The sequence below is a fragment of the Odocoileus virginianus genome, chromosome 28, assembly GCF_023699985.2.
Source record: "Odocoileus virginianus isolate 20LAN1187 ecotype Illinois chromosome 28, Ovbor_1.2, whole genome shotgun sequence".
Taxonomy (NCBI): domain Eukaryota; kingdom Metazoa; phylum Chordata; class Mammalia; order Artiodactyla; family Cervidae; genus Odocoileus; species Odocoileus virginianus.
This window is the reverse complement of record NC_069701.1, coordinates 41,762,520-41,784,666: the sequence shown is the minus strand read 5'-3', so window position 1 is coordinate 41,784,666 and position 22,147 is coordinate 41,762,520. Positions and strand designations below refer to the sequence as shown.

The 22,147-nt window shown below is 56.0% G+C and overlaps 1 protein-coding gene across 6 annotated transcripts in view; it reads left to right on the top strand.

The window, feature by feature from the left end:
* SHANK2 (SH3 and multiple ankyrin repeat domains 2) overlaps positions 1–22,147 on the top strand; it is a 549,988-nt gene that overhangs the window by 80,063 nt on the left and 447,778 nt on the right. For all 6 annotated transcript variants that reach the window (XM_070457813.1, XM_070457814.1, XM_070457811.1 and 3 more), the window contains exon 3: positions 7,798–8,016. In XM_070457813.1, the coding sequence (XP_070313914.1) occupies positions 7,810–8,016 (207 nt within the window). In that variant the 5' untranslated portion in view covers positions 7,798–7,809. The remainder of the gene's footprint in view (positions 1–7,797; positions 8,017–22,147) is intronic.

Sequence of the window (22,147 nt, the reverse complement as noted above, 5' to 3'; positions counted from 1 at the left end):
GGAGAGACGGAAGGAGAGTGAGTGTGGTCTGGTGAGCCAGGCGTGAAGGAAGGGCTGGGGGAGCTAGGCAGAGACACCCCGGGCAGAAAAGGACATCAGCAGTTCATGGGGGAGAGAGGACAGCTGTCCTTCTTGGAGTTCATCCGAAGATGCAGGAAGGGACAGACATGGAATTTACCTAGACAGTGGTTTCAGAAGAAAGCCCGTCTTGATGGCGATTCTCCTCAGAAATATAGTCCATGTGTCTAGTAAAGAACATCCGGAGGGCCTCACCCCTTAGGCATTTCTTGTGGTTGCCATAGCAAAGGCCCCCAGCCTGGGGGCTTAGACAGCAGACACTTCCTGTCTCCGGTCCTGGAGGCTGGAATCCCGGACCCGGGTGTGAGCAGGGCTGATCCTCCTGAGGCCTCGCTCCCGGGTGTGTGGACGGCCGCGTCCTCACAGGGTCGCCCCTCCGCGCGCGCGTGTGTGTGTGTGTGTGTGTGTGTGTGTGTGTGTCCTGACTTCCTTGTGTGATGAGGACACCAGTCGCATTGGACTGTCTGTTGTTGTTCAGTCACTGAGTCCTGTCTGACTCTCTGCGACCCCGTGGACTGCAGCACGCCAGGCTTCCCTGTCCTCCACGGTCTCCCGGAGTTTGCTCAAGTTCATGTCCGTTGAGTCGGTGATGCCATCCGACCATGTCATCCTCTGCCCACCTTCCATCTCTCCCAGCATTCGCTGGAGGAGGGAATGGCGAACCCCTCCAGTGTTCTTGCCCCGAGAACCCCGTGAGCCGTACAAAAAGGCACGTCAGACAGGCCCCCCCCCACCCAGTGACCTCATTTTACCATGATCACCTCGTGAAAGTCCCGAACTCCAAACACAGCCACCTTCTCGGGTGCTGGAGGTCAGGACCCCAACGCGTGAAGTTGGCGGTGGGGGGACGTGGGCTGATGCCACGTTGGTGGGCGGGCTCTGCAGTCTCCCCCCGGCCTGCGGTGTGGTAGCGGACGCTGTCCTCGCAGATGGGGTGGCTGCCGCGTGGCACCATCTGGGCTGCAGCTGCGGTCAGTCTGCTGGAGCCGTTGGGGGCGTGGCGTCCCGCAGGGGTCGCCGGAAGAGGTGGCGTGTGGCCTGAATCCTGGTGTCGCCCCGCCCTCAGGGGTGTGGTCTGATCCCTAGACCACGCCTCCTAGATTCTGACGCAGTTACTGGGGGGCCGGCGCGGCAGAAGCTTCTAGGGCAGCCCCCACGCCCCCCACAGCTTCACCAGTGCTGCAGTGCCTCCCTGCCGCTTCTCACTGCCTCTGACGTGCGGCTGCAGGGAAGTGTGTGTGCGCGCGCTCAGTCGTGTCCGACTCTGCGACCCCGTGGACTGTAGCCCGCCAGGCTCCCTGTCAGTGGGGTTTCCCAGGCAAGAAGACTGGAGTGGGTTGCCATGTCCTTCCCCAGGGGATCTTCCCGCCCCAGGGGCTGAACCTGCGTCTCCGGTGTCTCCTGCATTGGCCTCTGGGCTCTTTGCCGCCTGGGAAGCCCAAAGGGAAGAGCAGCGCAGATTAAATGAGTACTGAGACACAGGCGTGCTTTTCTCGCACCTTCCCAGGCGCCTTCAACCTCCACCTGGCCCACTGCTGCCCAAAGCCCACCTGCCCTGCACCCCCACTCCCTGTCATTCTGTGTTAACTCACCGTCCTCTGTTAGTGACTTTCCAAGGGAGTGGCGGAACCTGGGCCCCTCCCGAATCTAGTTCTAGACCTACCGGTTCTGGTGGAGGCTTTGCCAGTCCTTGGCCATGACCTTGACCTGAGTTCTCTGTCTGCACAGAACCCCAGAGCAGCTCCTGGGAGAGCAGGGTCTCACTGCTATGAGGACCAGCCGGTTTAGTATATTTGTAAATAAATAGTCACAAAACCTTGCTTCCTGTATGTTAAATACGTCAGGTGTCTGAGATTCCACTTGAATAAAAACTTTTTTTTTTTCCCAAAAAAACCACATGTGTGTGTGTGTGTGTGTGTGTGTGTGTGTGTATTAACTGTGGCCCACCAGGCTCCTCTGTCCATGAGGTTCTCCAGGCAAGATTACTGGAGTGGGTAGCCATTTCTTTCTACAGGGGATTGTCCCAAGCCAGGTAGTGAACCCGGGTTTTCTGCATATCAGGCAGATTCTTTACCATCTGAAGTCAGCAGGGAAGCCCATATGTGTATACACACACATATAAACTAAACCAGAGCTGATGGAACCCTTGCCTTTTTATAGGTTATCTTCATACATGTGATTCTTGCAGCTTTGACCTTGGTGAAGTCATTCTGTTTTTACTATGTGTCTTCTGTCCCAGGGCAGCTTTCATATTTTCTCTGTGCCTGAGGAAGGAACCAGGAGGAAATTTGTTAGGGGACTCAGGAGACAGTTTGAGATTTTATGTTTTCTTGGAACACTTGCGTGCTTTCTTGTAACATTTCGGCAGCAAAATGTGGCGTTTTTGTTAAAATTGCTTTTCCACTGTTACTTTCCTTTACCCGTATTAATAGGTGCCCAGCAGGGCCAGTGAAGCAAACACATTCTGAGAGATGTTGAACTTTATCGACTTGTATTTGTATAGTTTGGTATTTTCCCCGAGAGGTGAGTTACACTAGAAATGTCTGCCCACAGGTGGTGAGGAACCTTCCCTTGCGGGTCCTGCCGCTGACTTTTCCTGGGGAAGCTGGTTTCCACACTGAGTTGTCGTCCTTGGCTCCCTCTCCTGGGAGCATCCCCCGCCCCCAGCAGTTTGGAGAAGGCCTGCTACCCGCCATGGCTTTGCCCCGTGTGATGCAGGACACCCACTTCTGTGCGAATTTCAGATTGCTAGTGTTTCAGTGCAAATACCCTGCTGGCTCCGCAGGTGAAGAATTCGCCTGCAATGCAGGAGACGAAGGAGACGTGGGTTCGATCCTGGGTCAGGAAGAACCCACTCCAGTCTTCTTGGCTGAAAAATCCCATGGACCGAGGAGCCTGGCAGGCTACAGTCCAGTGGGTTACAAAGAGTCAGACACGACTAAGCACCTCGCACCCCATGTCCTACCCAGTGTTTAGGAAGTACTTAGGATGAAACGTCTCTGTTGTTTATCCAAAATGCGAGAGTCCCCGGGTACCCTCCTGTCACGCGCAGCCCCAACCACAGTTAATGATTAAGTGTTTCTGCAGGTGTTTGCTTTTCCCATGGATCAGCTGATTGAGTTACACACACTCCTTTTCAAGGTCAGGATCAGCCTGCTGGGGCTTTTGGCCTGAGCTCCCAGGACGTCCTGGGAAGAAGTGGGCACAGGTCTGCCTTTTCCCCTCAGGCCCGTCCAGTGGGTTTCGGTGGCAGACACGTCCATGTCTGACCATCATCTCTAAGCTGATGTAGTAGCAATGGTGGCTCCTTCTGGCCAGATAAGGACCCCCACCTCCAGCTTTGGTCTTGTGGAAGGACGCCCCTGGGCTCAGGTATACTTTACTGTTCAGACTGTGTGTCCACAACGGGTCACCGGCCTGGGCACCGCGGCTGCAGAGTCACCCTGGAGAAACACGGTGTTGCCAGCGTTTGTACATCCCAGTGTTTGCCCATCGTCTGACCTGACTCACAACCACCTCTGGATCTGGACCCGCGGGCTGTTCCCACGCCCTGGGCAGCAGCAGCTGACCGTTAGTCGCTCGGTCGTGTCTGACTCTGCAACCCTTGGACTGTAGCCTGCCAGGCTCCTCTGTCCGTGGAATTCTCCAGGCAAGGACACTGGAATGGGTTTGCCATTTCCTTCTCCCGGAGTTTGCTCAGATTGGTATCCATTGAGTCTGTGATGCCATCTGACCATCTCACCATCCACCGCCCCTTCTCCTTTTACCTCAGTCTCTCCCAGCTTCAGAGTCTCCAGGCATCTAAAGGTCACATCCAGCAGGGGGACTTCCCTGGTGGTCCAGTGGCTAACGTGGCCCCAATACAGGGGGCCGGCGTTCCATCCTTGGTCAGGGAACTAGATCTCAAATGCCGCAACTAGCATCTGGTGCAGGCAGATAAATATAAAAAAGTAAAGACAATGTCCATATTGGGGCCTCACCTAGACCAGTTGAATCGGACCTCCTGGCACCGTTGTTTTTTAGAAAAAGATGTCAGGTGGCTTCCGTGTGCAGCCAGGACAAAGAAATACTGTTCTGTAGGATCGCTGTTCATTTGACAAGCTGTGTCCGACCCTTCATGACCCCAAGAAATACTGTTCTGTAGGATCGCTGTTCATTTGACAAGCTGTGTCCGACTCTTCGTGACCCCGTGGACTGCAGCACACCAGGCTTCCCTGTCCCTCACCATCTCTTGGAGTGTGCCAGGTTCATGCCCATTGAATCGGTGATGCCATCCAACCATCTCATCTCTGCCGCCTTCTGCTTCTGCCTTCAATCTTTCCAGCATCGGGGTGTTTTCCAGTGAGTCGGCTCTTCACGTCAGGTGGCCAAAGGATTGGAGCCTCAGCATCAGTCCTTCCAATGAGTATTCAGAGTTAGTTTCCTTTAAGATTGACTGGTTTGATCTCCTTGCTGTCCAAGGGACTCTCAAGAGTCTTTTCTAGCACCACAGTTCAAAAGCATCACTTCTTGGACGCTCAGCCTTCTTTATGGTCCGACTCTAATCCACGGCAGTGAAAGTGCAGAGTGCTTACCACTGGACCACCATGGAGTTGACCTTTTCTGGAGGATATTAAAACCTGGAAACCTTGTTGGAAATGATTTTGTATATAATATTTATGCAACTATATAATGGTACTTCCCTAGGGGCTCAGACGGTAAGAACCTGCTTGCCACATAGGAGACCCAGGTTCGATCCTTGGGTTGGGAAGATCCCTGCAGAAGAAAATGGCAAGCCACTCCAGTATTCTTGCTTGAGAAATCCCATGGACAGAGGAGCCTGATGGGCTACAGTCCATGGGGCCACAAAGATTCAGACACAACTGAGCAACTAAGACAGCACACACAATGATGTACATAATTTATATTTGTATTATATTATAATTGTGTGTATATAATCATATTATATTATAATAACATACAATTATTTCCATATTACAATAATTGTAACTGTGTTCTACTTTATATAGTATATATGTGACATATAATTATGCCAGGCACTTATTTTTTTCATGTGTAAGTGGTGAATGAGCGAAGGCAGGAGTGAACGTGTTGGTGGAAGTTGCAGCCAGACTGGCTGGGACCTTCCTAAGGTCGAACCCGGGTGGCCAGACCCTGTCCTCGGCCTCCGCCCCCCCCCCCCCCCCCCACTCTTCAGTTTGTGCTCTTGTCCGGTTGGAAAAATATGAAGCTCAACTGACAGAGGCGTTTGTCAGTGAATTCAGGAGTCCCCGGGTGCTCTGAAGTTTTAGTGGAGGATGGGATGTACTTTGGAAATTTTAGGCTTCCCTGGTTTCTCCAATGCAGGAGACCCGGGTTTGACCCTGGGTCGGGAAGATCCTCTGGAGAAGGGAATGGCAACCCACTCCAGTGTTCTTGCCTGGAGAATCCCCTGGACAGAGGAGCCTGTGGGGTCAGACATGACTGTGTGACTAGCTTGGTAACTTTCCTTTAAGAAACGAGACCCTTCCTGGGTGATCCGGGTAATCTGCTGGCTGAGATGTTTGACCAGGGACCCTCTCGGGAGGTGTGAAGGCAGAAGACCGAGGACGAGGCCAGGCTGGGGTGTTGGGTGGATCTGTTCGCAGTTGCTCAGACTTGAGGCCCACGGGCCAGGGAGAGAGCTCGGCGGCAGGAGCTCTGACCGTGCGAGTCTCTCGGTTCTGGGAGGACCTGGGGAGGAGGGCAGGCTGGCCAGGGAGTCGCAGCAGCTTGCTCCAGCCCCGGGTGCTGCATGGCCGACCCCAACCAGGCCAGATTTTGCTGGTGGTCAGGATGAGCCAGATATCAGGGTTTTTCCTGAGAAACCTCCGGGTTAGGACTCACTCAGCTCCCCTGCAGGTTGGGCAGAGCCGCATCTATGGACCCCGTGTGCGAGGACAGTCCAGGTGCTCTTGGCAGTAGGGGAGCCCCCGACCCAGTTGTGGTCTTGCCTTTCCCTGGGTGTGGGGGGTGCATTTTCTAGGGTGGCGTCTGCACTTTGCTAGGCTTTGAGTGTCTGATCAGGGGCTAGGAATGTCCTGGGACCTGGTGGCCCAGCAGAGAAGCATGTCCATGGGTGTCCGCTGACCTTAAATGAACTCTGGAGGTAAATGGTGGGTGTCAGCCTTCTCAAACTGGACGCCAAGTTGGCACTGGCTGAGCTGTGTCCTGCCTGGGACTTTTCTGAGGCTCGTCACCCCAAAATGAATGGCTTCCAGGTCCGTGCTCCCCAGCCCCTAGGGTAGTCGGCCAGGTGACCATCTTCCTCCCTTCCCCTCCCCCTTGCTTCCCCCCTGCCCCCCCCCCCACTTCTACTGTGAAATATTTCACGCACAAAGAGATGCCCAGAGAAGAGCGTTGCAAGCCTCTGTGTCCCAGGTTTGTCGAAGTCTGGCTTTCTGTCTCATCACCTGGAACTGTTTCGAGGAAACCAAAGTTACAAGTAACGTCACAGGCGCTGTGACCCCCTTTCTGCCCCCCCGCCCCCCACTTTGGCGTTCCTGTCGCTGTGGGTGCCTCTGCCCCGTCAGTCACGTCGTGTGCACTTCAGGCTCCAGGCGAGCCTGCATCCTTCCAGCCTTTGTGAGCAAGGATGCCGTGTCTGAACGGTCCTTTCTCAGGGCTCCTTTCGGGGCCCTGTGGGGGTCGTTGGGGTCCATGGTGCTCTCAGCTGTGCTGTCCGTGGGAAGTAGAGACCACACCCTGGTCAGGCAGATCCTGAATGGTCAGGGTGGCGTGTGAGCTGGGTTAACCAGGGCACCCGTTTTGCAGGGAACAGCCTGGGACATCTTTCTTGTTCACGTGAACTTGACCTTTGACGTCCTTCACAGAGTTCACACAGAAGTGCAATTGCTGGTTTGGCATGCACCCCCCTGCCCCAGGACCCCTGGTCATCTCAGGTTTTAGCCTGACCTTTCTGGCTGCTGCCTACAGAGCTGGGGGTGTTCCTGGGCAGGTTTTAGCCTGACCTTTCTGACCGCTGCCCACAGACCTGGGGGTGTCCCGTGGGCAGCCTGCCCTCCCAGTTCTGTCCTGCTAACGCCCGTGGAACGAGGCGGCAGTCGGCCCCCTCACCTGGGTCCTTGCCGGGGGGCTTTTATTGCACTTGATGGTGAGGAAGCTGCCCTCCCAACCTCCGCGGGCTTTTGGGGACCCCCAGCCCTCCCCCATCAGCCTGCCCCCATCAGTCTTTGGGTTCCGCTGTGCTCCTGGGCCTGGAGATTCTCTCATTTCTGAGCCTGGCCCTGCCTGCTGGGTCTATTTTTGCACAGTACCTATCATTGCTGTGTTTGAAGCAGAGGGGGTTATTATAGCAGGTGCTCGGTACCCTTCTGACCCACAGCCCGCATCTCTCTGCCTGCTGCTCCTCCAAGAAAAACAGAGAGCTGTTCCTCTTACTCCCGAACGCTTCAGACCGCCCCGCCGCCCCCTTGGTCCGTCACCGTAAGCCGCGGCCGGGCTCCTGTTAAGTGCTGGTTTCCGAGCACCCGGGCAGGGCTCTCGGGGCCCCACAGGTCCTGCCTGGCTCGGGCTCCGGGAGGAGCTGGGGTGTGTGGAGGTGTGTGTGTGTGTGTGTGTGTATTACCCACGCAGGTCTCCCAGCCTGCGATCACGCCCCTGGACACCGGTCTCCGCCACACCCCCGCTTCTCTCTGAACCTCCCCTGATGTCTGTCTCCCTCCTCCCTTCTCCGAGCAGACACGCGCAGCCATGCCACGCAGCCCCACGTCCAGCGAGGACGAGATGGCCCGGAGCTACTCAGACTCCTCGGAGGAGTCGGACTCGGACAGTTCCAAGGAGGAGACCATCTATGACACCATCCGGGCCACAGCCCAGAAGCCAGGTGGCGCCAGGGCGGAGGAGGGCCAGGCCCACACGCTGGTGCTGCGCATCGTCATCGAGGATCTGCAGCAAACGGTGAGCCTGCCCGCCGCCCGCCTTCCGGCCCATGGCAGGCGTGACCTGGACTCCAGGGGCCTCTGCTCGCCCCCTGCCCCGCCGGTCCCAGAGGCCCGAGCTGCTCCCGCCCCCTCCCCACGAGCGCCCCGCCCGCCCCTCCTGCTGGGCCCTCCTCCCCCTCCTCGCTGCACCTACTGTGTGCAGGGATGGAGGCCAAGCCTCAGCACGGAGACCAGGCCTGCAGCGGCAGCGAGCACAGTGGGTGCCTTAGTAAACGGGCTGCCCGCCCCGGGCAGGCCCTGCCACCTCCCCTGGCACTGCGGCTCCCGCTTCCTGGCATCTGCGAGCTCTGCCCGGCATACCCTTCCCCGCCCTGCCCGCCGGCAGCCCTGAGTCGTCCCTCGAGGTCTGAGCCCCGTGCTGTCTGAGGCACACGAGATGGTCCTTCTGTGGTGAATTTGCATGAGGTCCCTGTGGCCACAGCGGGTGCCGGAGAGGGGTCTCCCTGGCTGTGGTGCTGTTGTGGGGGCCTTGGAGACGCAGGAGGGGCTCCCTCTGGGGTGGGCAGCACAGGTGGCAGGGCAGCACGCTGAAGCTGGGCGGGTGGAGCCTGGCGGGGGCGGGGGGTGGCACCAGGCCTGGTGGGGGACCTTTCAGGCTGGGCGGGGCTGGACCTGAGCCCCCCGTGGAGTCACGTCCAGGGTCTGGCTAGTGGATGCGCGTCCGGGGCCTTGGGGAGGCTGGCAAGGCTCAGTGACCCCAGGAGGGGCTTTCCGGAGGCTGGCAGGCGGCACTGGACCCACGGCCGGCCGAGTGGGCCCCTCCCAGTGGGTTTCTTGTCTCTTGGGATCAGGTGACCGGGGTCTCAGCCTGTGCCGATGGGCTCCCCGCCGGGGCGTCTCGTTTCTCGTGGTCTCTGCTCCTTAGGTCTCCCTGGGGCTTGTGTGCCCGAGAGGAGCCCTCCTGTTAGAGTTTAGAGAGGAGGTGGAGAGGTGGGGCTGGCGGGTGTAGACTGGGCTGGGGCGGGTGTAGACGCCTCTGGGAGGCTCCAGCCTGTGTGGCTGAAGGCCCTGCTGGGAAGGGGCCCGGCTGGGATCCGAGGGACTGGGGAGGCCCGCAGCGCCACCTCCTGGCCGAGTGGCGCCAGTGCGACCCTTGGGGTCTGACCCAAGCCCAGTCTCCTGCGCCTCAGGTCTCCTAGGAAACCCCCGCTCCTGGGGAGGGGCCCTGCGCCCTGGGGTCATCTCAGGGCGAGCTCTCACGACCCCACCTTCCAGGGAGAGCGCGGGAGGACCTGAGCCCTAGGACCAGCCTGGCAGCAGGCCAGGCCCAGCGTTCATTCTCCCTTCCGTGTCATCTGACATCTCTCGTGAAAGTTACGTGGTTATTATAAAAGCCTCAGGTCGTTTAGAAAAGCACAGATGCCAGCTCCTGGAGCGGTTGTCGCTGACGTTTCACGGACGTTTCAGACGTGTCTCTCCAAAGGGTTGCAGGTAAAGGGTGGCCTGGGTAAGCACAGACTCAAAGTACACGCTGTTAATAATATTATCAGCCTCATTAAGGTGACTTAATTTGAAAGTAAAAGGAGAAAAACTCAGTGAAGGAAAAGCTGAACTTTAGTAATTTTTTTTTTTTGCCACAAGAGAGACTGTTTTCAAATGAATCTATCAAGTTAAAAGAAATGATTGCAAAAAACACTGGAAGGCTGATCTCTTTATTGGTTTTCACTTTTGATTACAGTTTTCTTTCCTCCTTTTTTTTTTTTGCTGTAAGGAACTTAGTGTTCTCTCCCTGTATATTGGGAGTGGATTAAACTAATTGCTGTAATAAACAGCCCTCCAAACCTCAGGCACCTGACACATAGATGTTTTATTTCTCAGTCCCCTGGGGATTGGCAGGGACGCGGAGGGGGTGGTTCACATCCACACAGCCATTCAGGGATGCAGGCTCCCCAGACTCTGGAGTCTTTCTCGGGTCTCCCGTACCTGCTCAGAGGGAGGGAAAGAGGAAGCTCCTGGACCACATCTCTCCTCCCACCTTCCCTTGTGTCCTCTGGAGGTTGCTTCTGACTGCACGCACCTGACCCATGCGTTTGACCCATGCACTTGACCTGCAGCTGACCACATGCTCCTGACTGCACGCACCTGACCCATGCTCTTGACCTGCAGCTGACCACATGCTCCTGACTGCACGCACCTGACCCATGCGCTTGACCTGCAGCTGACCACATGCTCCTGACTGCACGCATCTGACCCATGCGCTTGACCTGCAGCTGACCACATGCTCCTGACTGCACACACCTGACCCATGCGCTTGACCCATGTACCTGGCCGCAGAGGAGGCTGCGGAACGTAGCTGAGCTCTGAGACTGGGAAGGAAAAGGTCAGTGTGTGGAGAACAAGCAGCTGTTTTGCACGTGCACACACTCACACACACACACACACGTGTACACATGAGGCCTCTCCTCCCCACCCACCGATTCTTGCTGGTGTAGGGCTCCCTGCCCGGGGTCGCCGTCCACCCCACCAGACGCCTGTCCTGGTGCAGCCTTCACAGCCCTGGGGTCTCCTCTCCCAGGGTCACTGCTCGCTGCCGGGCGCACGGCAGCCTTCTCCTGTCACTGCTCTGTATTCCGTCCCACCTCTTAGGTGGATGGAGCTGGCCGTCCAGGGTTTTCTCGGGAGGAGGTCCTGGGGGCAGTGCTTCCCCAGTGACCGGCCCGCTGGTCTCACCGCTGGTGGTCGTGATGCCCATTGAGGCCCATTGCCCGTGGGGGATGCAGTGGGTGAGGGTCCCGAGCGCCTCTGGCTGCAGCCTCACCCGTGGAGCAGTGCACAAGCTTGTTGCATATGCGTTTCCGTGTCAGGAGTGTTATTTAACACACGCGGTGCACTCAGGATTAGTGCCGGGCTCACGGCCAGCAGCCTGTGACTCACACTGGAGGCAGCTCACCTGACACGTGACTTCTCCCTGAGGCTCGACCCCACCTTCTCGTCCGTTGTCACCAGACCCCGCTTCAGCTCTGCCTGGGGGCCATTTTAAACCTCAGAATCACCAGCGAAAAGCACCGAAATGCAAAACAGGGCTCCAAATAGACCCGGATAAAGACAGTTGTTTATAAGATCGCAGCGGACACAGAAGGGAGCTAGCTGGTCCTCTGCTCAGACCCAGCTTGGAACCGGCATGTCTGCTCTGTCTGCGAGTGGTCACAGCGGTGCTGCTCATATTGATTTGGGGTTACCAGTAAGTTTTAGCAAGGAGGCAAATTCCCAATACAGGATCTGCAAAGAATAAGAACTGTGTACGTGAACATGTCAGCTCATCTGTGGTTTTCCTGTGTAACCTTTGAGCCATAGTTCCTGCCTCGTGTCGCCCCAGACCTATAGGGATGTTGTTTGATAGTCTGCTTGCCCTGAACCTGTGCTAGACGTATCTTGTCCAGGACTTGATTTTTTTTCTTTACTGGGTTCCTAAAGAATTGACTTCAGTTACTGACCCAGGTAGCTCAGATGCTAAAGCGTCCGTCTGCAGTGCGGAGACCTGGGCTCGATCCCTGGGTGGGGAAGATCCTCTGGAGGAGGGCATGGCAACCACTCCAGTATTCTTGCCTGGAGAATCCCATGGACAGAGGAGCCTGGCGGGCTACGGTTCCTGGGGTCACAAAGAGTCGGACACGACTGAGTTGACTAAGCACCTAGGAAGTGTTTGGCGCTGGCCATGCTGTTTTTCCTGAAGAAGTCTGTTTCCTATATTTTTCCTTTTCCCCTTCCTCTCTCTGGGAGCTGTTCTCTGTCTCAATGACACAGTTTCCCCTTTTTACTGAAATAAGTTGATTTGCAATGTTGTGTTAGCTTCAGGCATATAGCAAAGTGATTCAGGTACACACATACATGTATCAATATGCGTAAATATCTATTCTCTTTCAGATTCTCTGCCCTTAAAGGTTATTACAGAATTGAGTATAGTTCCCTGTGCTATCCTGTTGGTCCTTGTTGGTTATTTTATATGCGTGTATATGTTGGTCCCAAACTCTTAATTTCTTTGGTAACCGTAAGTTTATTTTCTGTGCCTGTGAGTTTATTTCTGCTTTGTGTATGAATCTTTTTTTAGATTCCACATGTAAGTGATGTCGTGTGGTCTTCGTCTGACTCACTTCACTCAGGATGATCGTCTGTAGGTGCATCCACGTTGCTGCATCCTTTTTATGGCTGAGTAATAATCCGTTGTACGTGCCACGTCTTCTTTATACATGTCTGTCGATGGGCATTTAGGTCGTTTCCAGGTCCTGGCTACTGTAAATGGTGCTGGAGTGTGCACTGAGATGCATGTGTCTTTTTGAATTGCAGTTTTCTCCAGATGCGCGCCCAGGAGCGGGACTGCGGGATCACATGGCGGTTCTGCTCTCAGTGTTTTCGGGCACCTCCCTGCTGTTCTCCGTTGTGGGAACACGGTCACCTTCAGTGTCGGCTTTTCCTCCTCTCGTTCCGTCATCTTTTCTCTCATTCCTTTGATCACCTGTCATTTTCCCTGTTTGTCCTTTCTTTACGGTATTTTCAGATGCATCCATTCTGACTTCTGATTGATCACCGATCACTTTGTTTTTGTAGCCCTGCGCTTGCTGTTTTTGGAAATTATTCTTTGGAGTTATTGTTTGTTTGGAGTAGGTTTCATGGCTTATTATTGTTCCCCTGGCACGAAGTACTGAGCTCTCTCTTCTTCTAGTCGGGTGTATTTTCCTCCAGAGCAGGTGAACCTGGTGTCTGATTTTTACATGCTGTCCTGCTTCCTTTTCTGTTTCTTTTCCTGCAGCGTCTTCCTTATTTCTGCGCTGTTTCTCCTGACCTGTCTCTGTGGTTTGTCAGTGACTGGAATTTCTGTTTGTTCTGGTCTCGAGAGTGAGTCAGACTTGGGGGTCTGTCTGTTGGCCCTTTTACAGACAGGCCCGGGGACAGGGAGTGCTGAGTGTTTTTAGAAGGTCCAGGCTCTCTTTTCTGCGGTTTCCTGGTGCAGGGAGCTGCCCACTTCTTGTGAAGGGGCACCCTGACACTCCCACTCAGAAGCCCCGCCAGGAGGGGTCTCTGCTGGGTAGTCAGCCCCAGGGGGCTCCTTTGTCCCCCAAACCCCGGCTCAGTCAGAGGAAGGAAGAGAGAAGGACGTTGAGTTCACATCTGTCAAGATTTGAGGATAGTAGTGCATAATGTCTGGATTTTTAGATACTTCCCTGGTAGTCCAGTAGCTAAAAATCCACACTTCCAATGGGCAGGGGGCAAGGATTTGATCCCTAGTCAGGGAACTAAGATCCCACATGCCACAGGACGCGGCCAGAAAAAACAAAAACCCACAAAATACCTGGATTTTTGTCCCCACCAGTGAACATCGGGGGATTCTCCCCTCGGAGGGTTCGGTTTCCCTGGAGCATCCAGGAGGGATGTTTCTGGCCATAGGTCATGCCTGTTTTGACTTTGGATGCTTTCATTGTTTGGGGTCATTGCGTCAGACCGACGTCACCCCTTGTTGGCCCCTGGTGCAGCCCTGCTTATCCCCTCGGGGAGCTCAAGTGGGGACCTGGTGACCCCCCCACCCCCCCCATCGGCGTGGATGGATCCTCACGCTGCAGGTTTAACCCTCTGAGCCCCTAGATCCTGTTACTGTTTATCAATGCTGGAGGATTCAGAGACTGGGGAAGCACTCCCCTCAGATTCAGACTCCATTCCCGAGGCTGAACGGGAAGGCCGAGGGCGGGGTGAGGACAGAGCCCCTAGGGTGACGTGCCCCCTTCTCTGCCATTTCCCCGAGGTGGGCTGCCCGCGTCCCTGGGGCTGGAACTCCAGGGCTGCAAGCCTGGGGTCCCCTGGCAGGTACACGGTGAGCCGAGCGGCTGGACTTACAGATGTCAGTGTCCTCCATGGCTTTCCTTGGTCAAAGCCCGACCATCAGCACCATCCACCCAGGGAGGCCCTTTTCCTTGCAGTGGGGAGGGGCCGTCTGCCAGCCTGCCTGCTGAGAGGTTCCGAGGGCACCCTGGTGAGTGTGTGACGTCAGGCCAGGCTGTCCCAGGCCTGCTGATGGGGCCCAGAAGGTGTTCTGTCCTCAGGCCATGGGCTTTGGGGACCCACAGGGGGCTTCCCAGGTGGCGCTAGTGGTAAAGCATCTGCCTGCCAATGTGGGAGACACAAGAGACTCAGGTTCGATCCCTGGGTCGGGAAGATCCCCTGGAGGAGGGAATGGCAACCCACTCCAGTATTCTTGCCTGGAAAATTCCCTGGGCAGAGGAGCCTGGTGGGAGGTGCCTGGTGGGCTACAGTCCATGGGGTCACCAAGAGTCAGACACGGCTGAGTGACTAAACCGCCAAACCATTGGGAGTTACTGGTGGAGACACACCTGCTCTGCAAAAGGAAGATTCTTCCCCAAAGGAAGATCCTTTCAGGGTCTGGACTCCACTCCCAGGGGCATAACTGTTTCCAGAACCTTCTGAAGACCACCTCTCTTCTCTTTCTTTGTCCGAGACAAACAAAGGCCCTGGAGCCTGAGACTAGAAATCCCACGGGTGTGAGCTCTTGGGACAGAGCGGCCCTTGTTCCCACGAGAAGGCCTTACCTAGGTGAGTCCTGGAGGCGGGACTGAGATTGGCCTGGAATCCTGCCCGGAGGGCTCTCGATGCTGCCGAGCAGGTTCCTCTGCCCAGCGCCAGCCAGCGGCTTCTCAGGGGCACATGTGGCTATGCCACTTCTGCACCAGGAGGGTCCCTCCCCAGGTGAGGTCCCTCCCAGGTGGGGTCCCTCCCCAGGTGGGGTCCCTCCCCGGTGAGATCTCTCCCAGGTGGGGTCCCTCCCCAGGTGGGGTCCCTCCCCAGGTGACGCCCCTCCCCAGGTGGGGTCTCTCCCAGGTGGGGTCCCTCCCCGGTGAGATCTCTCCCAAGTGGGGTCCCTCCCAGGTGGGGTCCCTCCCCAGGTGGGGTCCCTCCCCGGTGAGATCTCTCCCAGGTGGGGTCCCTCCCCAGGTGGGGTCCTTCCCCAGGTGAGGCCCCTCCCTAGGTGGGGTCTCTCCCAGGTGGGGTCCCTCCCCAGGTGGGGTCTCTCCCCAGGTGGGATTGCCTCCCCAGGTGAGGTCTCTCCCCAGGTGAGGTCTCTCCCAGGTGGGGCTCTCTCCCAGGTGAGGTCCCTCCCCAGGTGGGGTCTCTCCTCAGGTGGGATTGCCTCCCCAGGTGGGGGTCTCTCCCAGGTGGGGTCCCTCCCCAGGTGGGGTCCCTCCCTAAGTGGAGGTCCCTCCCCATGTGGGGCCTGGACATGCTTCTTGGCCGGAGTGACTGCTCTTTCTGTGTCTCAGTGGGACTGAATGTTGAGCTTTGGATGGCAAGCGCTGGTCCTCCTTCCAGGAACACCCCCTCGGGTTGCTGCACACTCTGGGGATCAGAGTCCTGGGTGTGGGGGGTGCTTAGGCCTTGCTGTCGAGTGGGCTCCCGGGCATGACGGGTGGGCATTCCGGCTGTTCGCCGGAGCATTGCAGATGCCCAGGGAGCTCACTGTGGGATGGAGGGTTGGCACGCGTCCATTAACCTGGCCTTTTAAGCAGAAGGCGTGTGCCAACATCATTAGAAACTGTAACTCTTGTGTTCTTTCTGCTTGGGGTGCAGCGAATAGACGTGGAACCAGCCCTGGCACCGGGGCCCCCACAGTCCTGTCCAGCCCTCCCTGAATGTCACGCCACATGGACGGCGCAGGAGAACACAGAGGGGACGGGGATGAGCTCTCTGGGTTCCCCTGGGTGTATATGGCTTCAGCCCTCTCACCCATCTCCCCCCAAGAGTTGGCACCGAGTAGATGCAGGGAGCTACCAGCCCTCATGTCAGTCCCCGCCACCCGCCTGGGCGCATAAACGGGGTCCGTGGACCTGGTCTGCCTGGCAGAGACTTTGGGAAAATGCCTTTGTGCTTTAATCAGTGCTTCTGTCTGTTAGATAGTTGCGTCTTCAAGTTTATGTAATTTGGAAAATGCGTCTCAGCTGCTCTCCTCTCCCCTAGGCCACAGTCATCTCCTTTCACCTGTTTGTCTCTCACTCAAACTTCTCCCCAAGAGCAGTATCCCATAACATCCCACATCCTGTATCTTCACTGCATCCTGCATCCCTGCAACACCCCGTATCCCCGCCCACCTGCCCCCCACACCCAGCCCCACACATCAGTTGATAGCAGCACTTCTGGATCCATCACTGGCCTCCAGTCAGGCCGTCAGATGGGCTTAATTCAAGGACCTCGACCCTCCTGCTCGTCACTGAGGCTTCAAACAGAACTCCAAGCCCGCAGAAGTTTCACCTCCCCCTCCATCGGGTTTTTAATCCCTCCTTTATCCTGTTGCCACAGGCAACCATCATATTTGCTTTTCACATCTGAGGCTTCCTGTGTTGTTGAATAAGGGATGGACTTTAGCCTGTCCTGGCAGTTTTGAGTCCATCTCCTCCTGCGGTAGTGGAGAATCCAGCCCTATGGCTGGCCTCTGGCTCTGCAAAGACCAGGAGGTGGGCATGCATCGTGAGAGAAGGTTCTGGAAGGGCCTGTGCAGGAGTGGCTGGTTGCCTTCAGATGCTCCATCAGAGCGCATGGCTGGGCAGGTGTCCCGTTCATCACTCTGGGCTCCCCGGGGGTTGGAGTCTCCTTCCAGACTTAGTTCCACTCCCAGATGTGGCCTCGGTTCCCTAGGAAGTGTTTTTCCCGGGGGTGGTGAGGTGGGTTGGATGGACCTTCTGCCGTGTTCTCTGGACTTCCAGGTGCTGGGTCAGCGGAGAGCGGGAGGCTCGGGCCAGGGGACTGGTTGGCCGAGCCTGGCCACTGCAGCCCAGCACTCAGGGTCCCCTGCTTCCCGGGCTTGTCTCATTCAGACAGGATTCCTTCTTGGGGGACTCTCATCCCTCATGACAGCCGGGCTCGGCAAGGCTCTCCCCGGCCCCCCACAGGAGGCCCTGTTAGCACCCACGTCTGTCCAGTGCCTGCTGCCCTTGGTCACATCTCCGGCTGGACCTCCCGTCCGGGGCACAGACTTCATTTCTCTCTTGAAATGTTCTCAGTTGGAAGCTCAGAGGCCCCTTGACTCAGATGGTCCAGAACAGATGCTACCACGCTGTCCCCTTCCCTCTGACACTCCAAACTTGGCCCGCAGCATCCCTCTCCCTGCCGCCGCCGTGGTTACCGTAGAAAATCCCAGCCTTATGGAGGTGTCATTACAGGCCATGAAGTTCACTCCCTTTGAAGGGCACCATCCAGTGGTTTTCAGTAAGTCTGCTGAGCTGGTGCACCCACCATCCAGGTCTGGACTCGGCCCATCACCTGTGTTGTTCCTCTCTGCCACTCATCCTCCATCCCCCTTCCAGCCCTGACAATCGCTGACCGTGTCTGTCTCCACACACGGAGCCCCCTCTTCTGGACGATCCACGTGAGCACGTCACGTGGCGTGTGGGCTTTCACGTCTGGCTTCTCTCACCCAGCAGCATGGCCGTGAGGCTTGTCCTCATGGTGGCATCATCTGTGTTTTATTTCTTCTTATCGCCAAGTAGTAACTTACTGATCATGTGGTTCGTTCCCTCCCCTGGTGATGGTCAGTTGGGGGGTTCCCACTTTGGGCTGTGAACCTTCTCTGATTGCTTTGTCTGAGCCAGAACCCAGGAGCTACCCAGGGCCTGCCATCACCCCTCAGCCAGTGCACTGACAGGTCCCGCCCTGGACCTTCTGAATCCCTTTGAACCCGCGTCACCGTCTCCCCACCCCAGCCCCGTCTCTCCCATCTTCCCTCTGGGGGGCTGCGGATGCCTCTTTCCTCAGAAGTGTTCTGCACCTGCTGAAAGTGAGTTTTTAAATGTGAACACAGTTGCCGCTTTGTTGTAGAACCGCCCTCCCTCCGCGAGTCTCTCTGGTTTTAGGGTCAGATCAAGTGTACATGGCATCCTGTCCCCTGCAGATCCACCAGCTCCACGTTTAGGAATCATGAATTCGTCTCAGCCCCCTCCTGCACTGCACAAGTGGTAACTTCTGATTGAGCCCCAGGTGATGAGAGATGAGCTTGTGAAGATCTTTGGCCCGGACCTTCTGGGCAGAGGGTTGCAGGAATGGCATGCCTGAGGTGGGGATGGATGGGGCTGGTGTGTCAGAGCAGTGGAGGAGGTCAAGGCTGCCAGCTGGGTGGGTGCTCGGGGCGGAGGGCGGTGTGTAGGGGCCGAGGTGGGGTGGGGTGTGATTCCCCCTGAAGAACAGTGAGGGCTTCGGAAAGGTTTGCTGCAGAGCGCGTGACCTCTTCTCTCAGCTTCTCTCAGGGGAGGACGGAAGGAAGCAGGGGCAGGTAGGAGGTCCCTGCGAGAGTCTGGGGCCAGGGGCAGCGGGAGAATGTGGAGACAGGGGCAGGTTCCTGATGACAGAGTTGGGGTCATCACAGCAGATGTGACTCTCGCAGGAGCGTGTGCTCCGGCCAGGAAAGAAAGGGTCCTTGGCGACTGGCGGCAACATGATTTTAAATGTACTGCCTGCATCTTTGCACCTTCTCAGGAAAGGAACAAAAAGACTCCTTTTCTTTTAAAAATAGAGATGTCACTCACATACCGTGCACGCACCATACCGTTTTTCCCATTAAAAGTGTACAATTCAGTGAATTTTAGTTAATTCAGAGGTGAGGGCACCCATCACAACAGTGAATCTTATTTTTATCACCCCAAAAAGAAACCCCATACCCATTGGTGGGGATTCCCCACCCCCTGCCCCAGGGGTTCCCCACCTCCCTCCCCCAGGGTTCTCCGCCCCCTACCCCAGTCCCTGGCAACCACTGGTCTGCCTTCTGTCTCTGGATTTGCCTGTCCTGGAGGTTCTGTGTTGGTGGCATCGGTGATGCGTGGCCTGGGAAGAAGGCTTCTATTTATTTCCTCCTGTTGTCTGCCTCTCCTGTTGGAGGCAAGCCCCACCCCACAAGTCTTCCCTGCAGAACAACACTTATCCCGTTGACCTTAAACACCTCCATTCACTGGCCGCGGGTCGCCCACAGCCTGGGCAGCAGAGATGAGAGCATTCTTCGTCTGTCTCACTGCCGTTTGTCTTCAGGTTTTCCTTACCCACCCGCTGTTTGCTGACCACAAGGAAATTCGTTTGGCATTTTAGACATAATTAGAAAGTTAGTGTGTGTGACCCTGATTTGAGTACATGTTCTGCCCTAAAAAAAGTCCTCAAAGAGGATTCAGTGGGCAGAAGGAGACAACAGTGATCACGTCCTTCATTCGAGAGTGGTGTTTCCAGCTTGGAGTGTGGTCCAAGGCCGACTCCAGTCTAGCCAGGGAAACCCTCAAGAGACCAAGGAACGCCTCAGGTTCCAGATTGATGTGTCTTTTTTAATTTAGAGAAAATTGAAAATACAGGAAAAGACAAAGAATAATACTATCCGTACCAGTTTTTATGATTTATTATGCAGAATTGACAGTGGTTAACATTCTGTCATTTTTTAATTACAGGGTTAGAATGTTGCAGATAAAGTCAGTGTCCCTCTCACCCTCCTGGCCATTCTGCTCAGGGGCAGATGTTGTCACGAACCCCACTCATCCCTTGTTCTTCTGTGTGTGTCAGCGGTCACTGTATGGTGTTGTGTTGTTGAGTAAAAAAAGAAATTATAGGTAACCTGGTATCATGCTGGGCATGTCATTTGTAACTTATGTTTTCCACTAGATGTTATGTTTTTAAGGTTTGTCTTTATTGTTTTTATCCATCCATTTATTCATCCATCCATCCATCCATCTCTCCTTACACCACCCACCCATCTGTCCATTTGTCCATCCATGCATACACCCATCCATCCATGCATCCATCCATTCATCCACCCAGCCATCTATCCATCCATCTGTTCATCCATCCATCCACCCGTCCATCTCTCCATCCAGTTGTCCATCCATTCATCCATCTGTCCATCCATCCATCCATCCACTCACCCATCCATCCATCCGTCTGTCCCTCCATCCGCCCAGCCAACCAGCCAGCCATCTGTTCACCTGTCCATCCATCCATGCGTCTCTCCCTTCATCCATCCTTCTCTCCATCCATCCATCCAGTCATTCATCCGTTCAGCCAGCGATCCATCCATCTGTCTGGCCATCCACTTATTCTCTTTGCCTTGCAGAAATATGTGGTTTGGATATTTCTCTCTACTCTGAGCCACCCTGCTTTGTCCTTTGTAGTGTGCATTTGGATCACTTGGCAGGGACAGAAGCGTGGAATCTGGTTTTCTTTGTGGTTTCGTTAATTGCTTGTTAAGGCCAAGGAGAGCCCCCTCCCCTGGCCCCTGACTCCCCCCACCTCCATTTTCTCTGTGACTTGGTGGTAATCAGCCTCACTGTCCTTAAGTGCAGTGGTTTACACTTCACGGTTTTAATCAGGAGATTGATGCGTCATCGGTTGTTGAAACCAAAGGGGAAGGCTTTGGGGCTCTCTGGTGAAAGCCCGTGAGAAAGTTGGGCTGTGACCCGGCTGGTTGTCATTCACGTCCCGGGGCAGCTCGCTAGAGGCCAGGAGGAGCTTTATTTTCATAGGTATCATTAAAAAAATCAAAAGCCTGTTTAACCAGACCCAGCTTTGTGTGCTGTAGGGATTCTGCACTCCCTCTCCCTGTTAGATGTGAGGCTGACGCTTCGTCTGTGAGCGGGACCGGTGCGGCTCTCCGGGTAGATGCGAGGCCGACGCTTCGTCTGTGAGCGCGACCGGTGCGGCCCTCCGGGTAGATGCGAGGCCGACGCTTCGTCTGTGAGCGCGACCGGTGCGGCCCTCCGGGTAGATGCGGTTAGATGCGAGGCCGACGCTTCGTCTGTGAGCGCGATCGGTGCGGCTGTCCGGTTAGATGCGAGGCCGACGCTTCGTCTGTGAGCGCGATCGGTGCGGCTCTCCGGGTAGATGCGAGGCCGGCGCTTCGTCTGTGAGCGCGATCGGTGCGGCTCTCCGGGTAGATGCGAGGCCGGCGCTTCGTCTGTGAGCGCGATCGGTGCGGCTCTCCGGGTAGATGCGAGGCCGGCGCTTCGTCTGTGAGCGCGATCGGTGCGGCTCTCGGGGGTCTGCAGCCCGGACGGCAGACGTCTGGCTTGGTGTGCTCGTCTCCTTAAGCTGTGTGTTAACACCCTCTTAAACCCCTTAGAGAAAGTAATGCCTGGCTCTGGAATTATTGCACGTCCTGTCAGAAGCTTTGTAAAGCTCACGTTGTGGTGGGAATGCTGTGGTTCAGAGACCACCCTGGGGAAGCAGGGCTCTCCTCCTCCCCCTGTCGTGTCCCAGGCTGATGAGAATGGTCCAGAACGGGCAGAAAGAGGGCGCGAACCATCAGTATTTAATCTTTTGTGTCAAAGCCGAGGGGGAGACCCTCTGATCTGTAGTTGGAGTTCTGTTTCCCAGTTCTGATGCTCTGCTCACCACCCTCCTTTCTAGGTGGATGGATGGGAGCTCTTACTCCGCTTGATGGGCGCAGTGTCTGGCCCTGTGCTCTGGGCCACACCTCCTCCGTCTCCCTCTCTCCCCTGGACTCCACGGCCCCCCGAGTGAACCCTCCCAATTCACGGCTGCATCCTGTGCTGTGGGGCCAAGTTGAAACTCCTCAGCCCTCAGGTCCCTTCATTCCAGCCCCGCCTCTGGCAGCTGTGTGATGCTGGGGGCAGACCTGAGGGTCCAGGGTGTTCCCTTCTGGGCTTGGGGCTGCTGATATCTCCGCCAGGAGAACATGGGGAGCAGGTGATGGATTTGATGCACTTTCTTCGCTGGGTTGGCGGGCACATGGTGAGCACCTTGAGTTTGCTGTCAGCACGGCTTAATCCTCCTCCTGCTCTTACCGCTTCTGGGAGGACCTCTTAGCCAGCATCAGATCCTCCACTTTGCTCTGTGCTTGCCGGAAATCATGGGGACTGACAAGGAAAACAAACTCACCTCCAGGGAGGGTGGGAATCTCTGGCAGAGCCCAAGCCAGTGCCTCTTGGGTGCCAGGACTTTGATGGTACAGAGGATCACTAGCTGGCCCCTCAAAGGTCACCAGGTCTGCCCACCGCTTCATCACAGCATCAGGGGCTGCTCTGAAACTTTTATCCTTTGAAAAATGTTATCCTGATTGGAAGAACCCTAACCCATGGCCACTTTGGCCTTTGTTAGTGTTTAAA